Source organism: Haemaphysalis longicornis, unplaced genomic scaffold (genome assembly GCF_048455015.1).
Source record: "Haemaphysalis longicornis isolate Haplotype H1 unplaced genomic scaffold, Haemaphysalis longicornis Haplotype H1 scaffold_6, whole genome shotgun sequence".
Lineage (NCBI taxonomy): Eukaryota > Metazoa > Arthropoda > Arachnida > Ixodida > Ixodidae > Haemaphysalis > Haemaphysalis longicornis.
The window spans coordinates 73,937,163-73,946,103 of NW_027526407.1; the positions used below are offsets into that span (position 1 = coordinate 73,937,163).

The following is an 8,941-nucleotide window of genomic DNA, read 5'->3' on the forward strand; positions in this document are numbered from 1 at the left end:
AAAAAAAGAGCAATGGCGTTACTCGAAGAAAACCTAGTGCATAATGTTTGCAGTACTGGGGAGAAGCGGACAGCAATTTTTTTCGTTAATCAGAGTTAATTAATTAATTGTAATTACTTATCTAACTCGAGAATTACTGTCCTAATCACTAAAGTGTCAATGAGGCGCTTGTAGGTACCCACGAGGGGCATCTATAACTGCGGCATTTTCAGCGACGAACTAATTGCGTACTCATTTATTCTGACTGATAAAGAAAAACCGCGAAATACGAAACATACCACGTGACGGCGCTCCCGCGCGCATCGTGAAGCAGAGCCCCCAAATAAATTGATTGAAAGCAACTGCTCATAGAGATAATATACTGACTCAACTGCTTCGCCTGTCACCCGCCCGAAGAGACAGTGCATCACCCTGATAATGGCATGCATTGAAGGAGCAGCAGCAGCAAGATTCGCGGGACGCGTGTGGTTGGTTGGTTGGTTGCCTCCCACCATGGCACATACCAACGCGGGGGATTGGCCAAGAAGTTTTGTGCCTAATGAGGATGTGACCTTTATTATTTTAGATCCCAAAATTTAGAAAAGGAAATACCCAACAGAAATTTTTAAATACTTATAATATGAAAGTAGATTCAGGAAGAAAAATGAGCTATGTGTGAATGTTTAGTTGGCTAGCAGGAAAACCGGCCTGTCGCCGCAACATAAGAATGGAGGGCAGACACAACATCCCTGTGGCAGACTCCTAGGGCGGAAGCGCCTAGTGACAGGACATCGGAACTAGATAGCGGAAGGTTAAGGCGCCTAAAGGTGGCAGGTAAGGCACAAACTCGGTCGCATTTCTTCGTTCTTACTTTTGTTTATTTCATTCTGGCTAACTCAGAGGCAGCCTGTTTGAGGGCATTGATGCGCTCAGGAGCGCCATCACGTGGTATTTTTCGTATTTCGCAGGTTTTCTTTATCAGCCAGGATGAATGAGTACGCAACTAGTTCGTTGCTGAAAATACCGCAGTTAGATGCCTCTCGTGGGTACCTACAAGCGCCTCATTGACACTTTAGTGAATAGTGCTTCTCGAGTTACATAATTAATTACAATTAATTAGTTAAGTCTCATTAACTAAAAAATCCTGCCTGCATCTTCACAGTACTGCAAACATTACGCACTGGGTTTTCTTCGAGTAACGCCTTTACTCTTTTTTTAAATCTTGGTGCATGATAGCTGGGACACCCTGTAAAGCGTTCACATGGGCGTTTCCTAGTCAGCACAGCCAAGCGATGCATGGCGCCATCTAGGGGCACGTTTGAAGCTATGTCCACGTGCATGTTGCGCTCACTTTAATCGCTCAGAACCGGTTGGTCTTGTGACGTTGTGGTTACGCTCCTGCGAAGCGAACATCCTAACCCGGGTCAAAATCCCGTTACCGCTTTTTTTTATTATTTTCAAGGGTTTGTACATCATATTTGAATATTAACATTTGTTATCACGCATATATTCAATTTATGACATCGTTATGTATTATAAGTAGGATTTCGGGTATTTTCGCTGCCTTTTGGTCAGTTTCAGCGACTGCATCTTGTACGTTTTTGTCGATTTTCCCCCTTTAGGTCGGTTTCAGCTATTTCTGTTGAGTATTTTTCTGCAACGTGGTTTTCAACCATTGCAGGCCCGTTTTGGCTGTTATTTCAGTTCGGGTGGTTTTGTATACTTTAGGTACGTTTATGCTGTGATATAACCCCATAAGCAAGCTCAGGGGACGGCCGGCTGTACTGACTAGGAAATGCATATACGCTGCATAGCGTCGGCTTTTGTCACGAGGAGGAGGCTACTGATCACCTCATGCTCTCTTGTCGACGATTCTCCTCTCTGCGCAGGTGATGCCTAAAGATCTTCGTAATGTGTCCCTAATTGTTGACACCGAATTTGTTATCATTTGGGGCACTTGAGTGTGGTTTTTGTTGTTGACGTCGTTTTTGCCACGGATATGTCTCCTAATCAAACCGTTTAGCCTGTTAGAAAAAACGCATACGTGTATGTTCAGTCATAATTCCCAACGACCAAATTGATACAATTCCTGTGAGCATTCTGTTAATATGTATACGTCTTTGCTCAGTATGGATTTATTTCTTTATTCTGAGAATATTTATAAAAAATTACGCCCACCTCCCCTCGCAGGAACCCTGGTGTGATGCGACGCTGAGGGGGGTTCAAGCGCAAGCGCAGAGCAACCGTCGACCGAAAGGCCGCCGGAGAGCGGCGCACCGGTTATATGCGCAGCGCGTCCGAAGGAGAGGAGACTGCGGAAGAGAGAGTACTGCACACGCGCCGGCGCCAGTGCGTCTGCCGCGGCTATGACGAAACACAATCCACTTTAACCCAACCCAATCCAAGCCAAGTCAAGCCAATCGAATCCAATCCAATGCCCCTCGCGAGAGAGTGTTCGCTATCGGAGAGGAGAGGGGGTGAGCGGCGGAGAGCGCAGCTGGCGCGGCGAGGAGAATGGGGGAGGGGTGGACGCCGACAACAACGCCGGATGGATGCGGGGACAAGGCGAGTGAATGAGATGCGTCGCATCTAAAAATGCCCCGGAAGGAATTATTTCGTCACTTTGCGTTTCTTTCTCGTTTTATTTCCTGCCCATTTTCGGTACAAAATAACTCATTCTATTGGCCGATCTCTTCGGCGCGCATGGGTTCGTGCCGTAGTTTTCGTGGTTGGTTGGTTGGTATCCTCGGGTCATGGCTGATTCATTGATTGTAGGGTTTAACGCGCCGACGCAACGCAGGTGATGAGGCGCGCCGTAGTGGATGGCTCCGGATTAATTTTGACCACCTGGGGATCTTTAATGTGCGCCGAAATCTCGTACACACGGGCGTTTTTGCTTTCCTCCTCCACCAGAAAAGCGGTCGCCGCGGCCGGGAAACGAACCCGCGACCTAGTGCTCAGCAGCGCAACGCCTTAGCCACTGAGCCACCGCGGCGGCTCGTGGCATATTTATGTACCCGAGCGGGGGATAGGCCAAGAAGCTGTCTGCAAAAAATAGGCTGTGACTAGATACAAAAATACCGGGAAAAAGAAAACAAAAATGCGTGCACTTGGAATGTGATAGAAGGCTCGGGAACAAAGGAAGGAATGAAGCACTACAATATGAAACAGCGCACTTTTTTTACTAGAACAAAGGAGAGAAGCATACAGCACAGTATACGTGTGTTGTGTACGCCTCTGCTTCGTCATTGTCCAAAATTGTGCACTCTTCAGTCTTCAGGTTCCGGTCAACTACCACCAACTAGTCCAACGTAATTAAAGGCCAAGTGCACTCAAATTTCGCATCGACCAAATTTATTTTTAATGTGTAGTAAGTACCACCAAATCAGCTGGGACACGAGCGGTAGCCCCGTGAAACGTCTCGTTAATCCGCCAGAAGCATTTAAAAAAGCTCCGCCGCAGACCACGCTGCACCTGCCGGCGGATAGCGTAAACAGCCATGACGTGCCTGTGACGCTCCGGCAAGTCCGGGGTTTCTTCCTCTGGCCAGCCACGCAGCTGGCGCACGCAGCGCACGCTTCACCTATTGGCTGCTCCGCGCGTGCGTACAGTGTAGTAGTACACTCTAGTGCAGTATCCGGAGGTTTCGGTGTCGGTTTGATGTCAAGTGATTCTACCACTAGTGGGCTAACCCCAAGGTATATCACTGAATAAATTATCCTCTTTGGCTTAACTGTTCCACTCGAGTGTACCGTCACCGACGCGACACCGCATACAGCATGCATGCGCGCAGGATTGCTCCCGAGCTGCTGACCGTCCGGCCGCTCGCTGGACGGCTGCAACGTCATTTTAATAGCCGCAGCTGTCCGTTTCGGTTCCAAAATCGCCGATTTTTGCTGACCGCTTGCGGCGTCCACGCGCGTAATTCAGCTGTTGTATTTTGCATCTTCCTTCCCTTTTCAGCAGACTATATGGAAATAGGTTTTTCAAGAGATCGAAATTTTGAGTGCAGTTGGCCTTTAAGAAATAGCCGCCTAGCCGGGCTTGTGGCGCCACCACTACCACCGTTACCAGAGGAAGAAGAAGAAGCGGAAAAAGCAGATCGAAGCTGCCTGGCTGAGTCATCCCCCATCATGTATCAAGGCACCGAGCACCAGGACTGCGACATCCAGCCATACCATGAAGAGGCCGGCGTCCAGGAGCTCTCCTACCCGCGCCCCGCCTCCCCGCCGGAGCCCGAGTGCACAGGCGTCCAGCCGCGGTCGCAGACGCTCGTGCCGAGGTCCCCCAGCCGGCTGCCGTACGTGGCCGTGTGCAGCGTGGGCCTGCTCGTAATCGTCGTCGCCACCGCCGTCACCGCCCACAAGCTCAACACGGGACAGCGCGCCATCGCGCTCTTCAACAACTCCACGGCCCTCCTCCTGCAACCCCCCGCCAACAGTCCCGCCCTCGGCGACAACGCCGCCGCGCAGAGCCGACACCTGGTCAAGCACGAAAGGAACCTTCTCGTGGCCGAGACGACCTGCAGGACGGACGTGTGCGTGTGGGCCGAGAACTACCTGCGCGGAAGACTCAACTTGAGCGTCAATCCGTGCATCGACTTCTACGGCCACGTCTGCTCGCGGCACTGGGAGACGGGCGACATGGGCGCGCACTCGAGGGCTTACCGCGAGCGGACGTCGGGCATGATGATGCTGGACGTGGAGAGGTTCTTCCGGGACTACTTGAGGGAGAACGAAGGGCGCTACCACCAGTTCCCGGGGGTGTTCTTGCACCAGGCCATCTCGCTGCTTCCCAAATGCCAGTCTGAAGAAAAGGACGACAAGAACCTCACTTCCTTGAGGCGGCTTCTGGAGGAATACAATCTGGGCGGCTGGCCCTACAGGAAGGCCCCTCGCGACGCGGACATCGTCACCATCTCAGCCTTTGTGGACCGAGACTTGGGGGTGTTCCCGTTCGCGAGGGTGTTCCTCCGGAAGCCCTTCGAAGACGACCGCGGCTACACGGTTCACGTCGAAGCGCCGAGCCTCACCTTGAAGAGGTACAACCTGGCGTACCTCAGCGAGCCGCCGGAGAACTTCACGCGCAAGGTGGCTCTTGCCTTGTCTCTCGTGGACAGCGAGACAGACATCGCCGAGCGAGCCGCAGATATTGCGCTTCTCGAGAATATGCTCCACAACATCACGACAGTACCACGCTTCATCGAATTCCAGGACAGACTCAAGAGTCTGTCCCGGATAGACCGCAAGGGAAAGTGGAACTGGAAGCAGTACTTGACGATTGTTTTCCAGGACATCGTCAAGTTCGACGACAACACTTCTGTTGCCGTTATGAGCCCGGACTACGTCAGGAACTTGGCGCCTCTTATAAACGAGACGGACACCGTAACTCTGTTGAATTACGTGGGTTACCGCCTCGTGGTGCACATGTCTCCACTTCTTCCCAAGGTTGCAAGTCCTCTGCTGCGTCTGAGCCACGACGACCACCTGGAGTTCACGTCAGACCGACTGCAGGCCTGCATGTACATGCTGGAGCGAGTCTACAAGCACGGCATGCGCTTTTTCGGTCGGATGACCTTCAGCAAGAGGAACACTTCACTGCTTTTGAAGCATTACGACTACAGCATGTCGAGCCTCGAGGTGGAGCTGAAGCACGCCATCACGGACCGCCTTCTGTCCTCTTCGTCGTGGCTGGGACGCTCCGCTATCGGCATCGGCGTCGACAAGCTGGAGAACATGCGCTTCGTCTTCCTGGGCAGCACCGACGACATAAACACCGTCGCGAACTACTACAACTTCATCGCCCAGCCTCTGGAACCGAGCCAACTGCTCGAGAGTTACCGGGAGTTGCAAGCCGGAACGATGAGCGTGTACTGGGAGACCAAACCACCGAAAGAGGATCTGGACGCGAGGTACGACCACACGGCACTGTCGCCCGGACACGAGTACTTCTTCGCTCGGAACGTGCTGTTCATACCCCACTCTAACATCGCCTTCCTCAACGACATCACCAAGAGCATCGACCCGATCCTGTATCCTCTCGTCCTCGGCGAGATTCTGCGAGGCATGTTCGGTGCCGTGGACAGGCGCGGCGCCACAGCGAACCATAACCTGGCACTCGCCACGTGGTGGGACGCTGACGAGATGAGCAAGTACTCCCAGCTGGAACTCTGCTTTGAGGAGCAGTACTACTTAGCGATACGTGATCTCATAGGGGACAACTTCGAGACGCGCATGAGACTGGAAGAGAACATCGCGGACAACTCCATCTTGGGCCCGCTCCACGACATGTACATGAAGGTGCTCATGTCCTCGAACTTCGCCGCGGGACTGAAGCTGCCCGTGGACGGCCGACGGCTGGACATGGAGCAACTGTTCTTCGTTTTGTACGCCGTTGGACTCTGCGACAACCCGAACCAGGAATTTTGGAAGCGAAAGCTGAGATTCGGCGAGATCCCGGGAAAGCTCAGGGTCAACATACCGCTGATGAACTTCCCCAAGTTTTCGGCCGCTTTTGGCTGTGCAAGGGGCTTTCCCATGAACCCCGCACGCAAGTGCATGATCTGGTGATGTCCTTGAATGGCCGTGCGGCGTCCCAGAACCAGTTTAAACTCTTCTGGGCGTGAACCATTCAAATCGTGGTCTCTCTTATTTCTATTGACTACCGTAATTAAAAAAAATTGTGATCGCCGATGAAGTCAAGAGCTTGGAAAGCGGACCATTATATATGGTCAGCGGTCATTGTATTTGGCAAAGCATCATTCTGGGATAACAACAGTCACCGTCAATGTTCGATTCCCCTGAGTGGCCGATTAGTACGAGCACATTTTAACTCTTTCGTTACCACGCCTATTCAAATCGATCACCGGTGATCGATGATTTATATTGCCTATTTTCAACATGTTGTAGTCGTTTCTCGTACACCTAATGCGGCCAGTGGTTAGTCTAGGCACTGCCCTTTTATAATCAGTTGAAATTTTCCCGCTCCGGCGACATTGAGATTTTTGAGGTGCGTGTGTTTTTGAGGAAGGGGGCGTGGCTGCTGCACTTGAGAAAAAAGGATGCAGATCGTGGTTAGGCTGCATTACCATAATATAGTACTGTCTATTCTGACGAAGTCTCCAACAGCCTTGTATTTGTTTCTTTCCAAAATTGTTAGGTGGCGCTGCCATGTAGTAGGCTCTAAGGTCCCTAAAATTACTAAGGTAGCGCCATCTTTAGATCTCGCCGCCTTTCGCCCTCGCCCGCGCTCCTCTCTTACTTCGTTTTTTGCCATTTTCTTTTTCGCCGGCGAACGCCGCGCGCCATTGGCCAAGGGAAAAGTCACGTGGTTTTGTTTTTTTTGCTCCGCCGCTGGGTCGCCTCGCCGATGCCTCGCCGGCTGGGACATTGCGCAACGCCGCCGCTGCGACGCCATTGCTGGCTTCCGAGCCACCGTCGCCACCGTGCTTCAGTACCGGCTTTATCGTAGGCGCCAGCTAATAGCAAAGTAAGAATTAGCTGCTCGTTTCGAAAAAATGTCGCACCGGTGTCGTTTTAGGTTGCTTCTCGGTGTCGATGTGTTGTGCCTTAGGCAGCGCGAATATCGTCAGGCAGGGCACAAGACTTCGTTATTCCGTCCGGGAAACGCGACGCAGAAAGGAGAAAAGTTTGGTTGCATAGATTTGAACGGGCATACTTCAGGCCGACGCTACCATCACTCTTTTGCGAGGTAAGTTTCTGAATGCTTGTTCTTGCTCTGTTAAATTCTGCGCGAGCTTGAGCGGTCACTTACGAAGAAATGCGTATTCCCTTCGCGACCGTCGTCCACGCTTTGTTCTGAGTAGGCATTGCGCGCAGCGCCGAGTTCGTCCCGTCGTAAGCTTTGGTTTGGATAAGAGGCCGTGTATTTGTCATGTGCGCGCTTAACTTCCAGCATCAATATCAGCGGCATAGCATGTTCAGTCAGTTGTCGTAAGGTTTTCGTGACGCGAGAATTGTTCACCTGAATTCATGCTTGTTTTGGCCGACGGCAGCTTGCGTCTGACCATGTATCGTGTGCGTTCCGAGTGCGTGTACGCTCTTTTTGGCGTGAAGTCATGTTTTGTGTGTTAGCAACCCGGGTGGTATTATATAATCCCGTTGTTATGACATCGGAGTGATTTGCTGCGTAATATGGGCTTGGTCGGTGCGGCGCAAATTGAGGCTGTTGCGAGAAAAAAAAAATTGCGACTAGGTAAAACAATTTAAGGTCAGCTAATATAGTGACCGCGCCGTTGACGTACGTTTGATGCGCAATTTCTGTTATCGCTTTATTAAATTCGCGCACGTTTGAATGAGCACTTCAAATGCATATTCGCACCGTAACGGCTGTACGCCCTTTCTTCCGTGTATGCACAGAGGAACGTTAATTACGACTTACGTTTGCATTACACGTGATGCCGTACATTTGCAGTGTGCGCGCTTACTTCATCTTAGTAGTCAATGGCGCAGCGTATCCAGTCATTGCGATTTGAACCAAAACACACTGGGCGACTATATTATTTTCAGCAGACGTATTTTTGTCCAGCAAAGCGCTTGCTAAACGGGTTTAGTGTAGCGAGTTGAGCGGACGCGGCACTGAGCAGATGCGCGAACACGAATTAGACCATGCTACGGTAGAACAGTCACTAACTCCCTTCTGCAATGCATTATTGACTATATTTGCGGAGTGTTTGTGGCGCATCTCAAACTCGGTGGCGACATTTTTTCTCCCTTCTCAATAGGATTATTTCACGGATCAATTTGAGCAACAGATTGGAGAAGCTTGGCGTTAAAAAAACTAAACCCAAATGCCACTCCCAACATTTTTTCTCACGGGAAGCCACGTCAGCAGCACAATCCACCTGCACGACGTCATTACGGACGTTTGTTCCAATAAAATATCTATTTGCTGGCACCAATTCATTTTTGTGATTGTTTTCTCTTGATAATCATCGTGACAT

At 51.1% G+C, this 8,941-nt stretch overlaps 1 protein-coding gene across 1 annotated transcript; it reads left to right on the plus strand.

Moving 5' to 3' along the window:
- The first annotated feature begins 4,010 nt into the window (after positions 1–4,010).
- LOC144141665 (neprilysin-1-like) lies at positions 4,011–6,548 on the plus strand. The gene has a single exon (XM_077673197.1). The coding sequence runs from the start codon at positions 4,113–4,115 to the stop codon at positions 6,546–6,548; it is 2,436 nt and encodes an 811-aa protein (XP_077529323.1). The 5' UTR covers positions 4,011–4,112.
- The last annotated feature ends 2,393 nt before the right edge of the window (positions 6,549–8,941 follow it).

Coding starts and splice junctions, on each gene's coding strand:
- LOC144141665 (XM_077673197.1), top strand. CDS start 4,113: ATGTATCAAGGCACCGAGCACCAGGACTGCGACATCCAGCCATACCAT.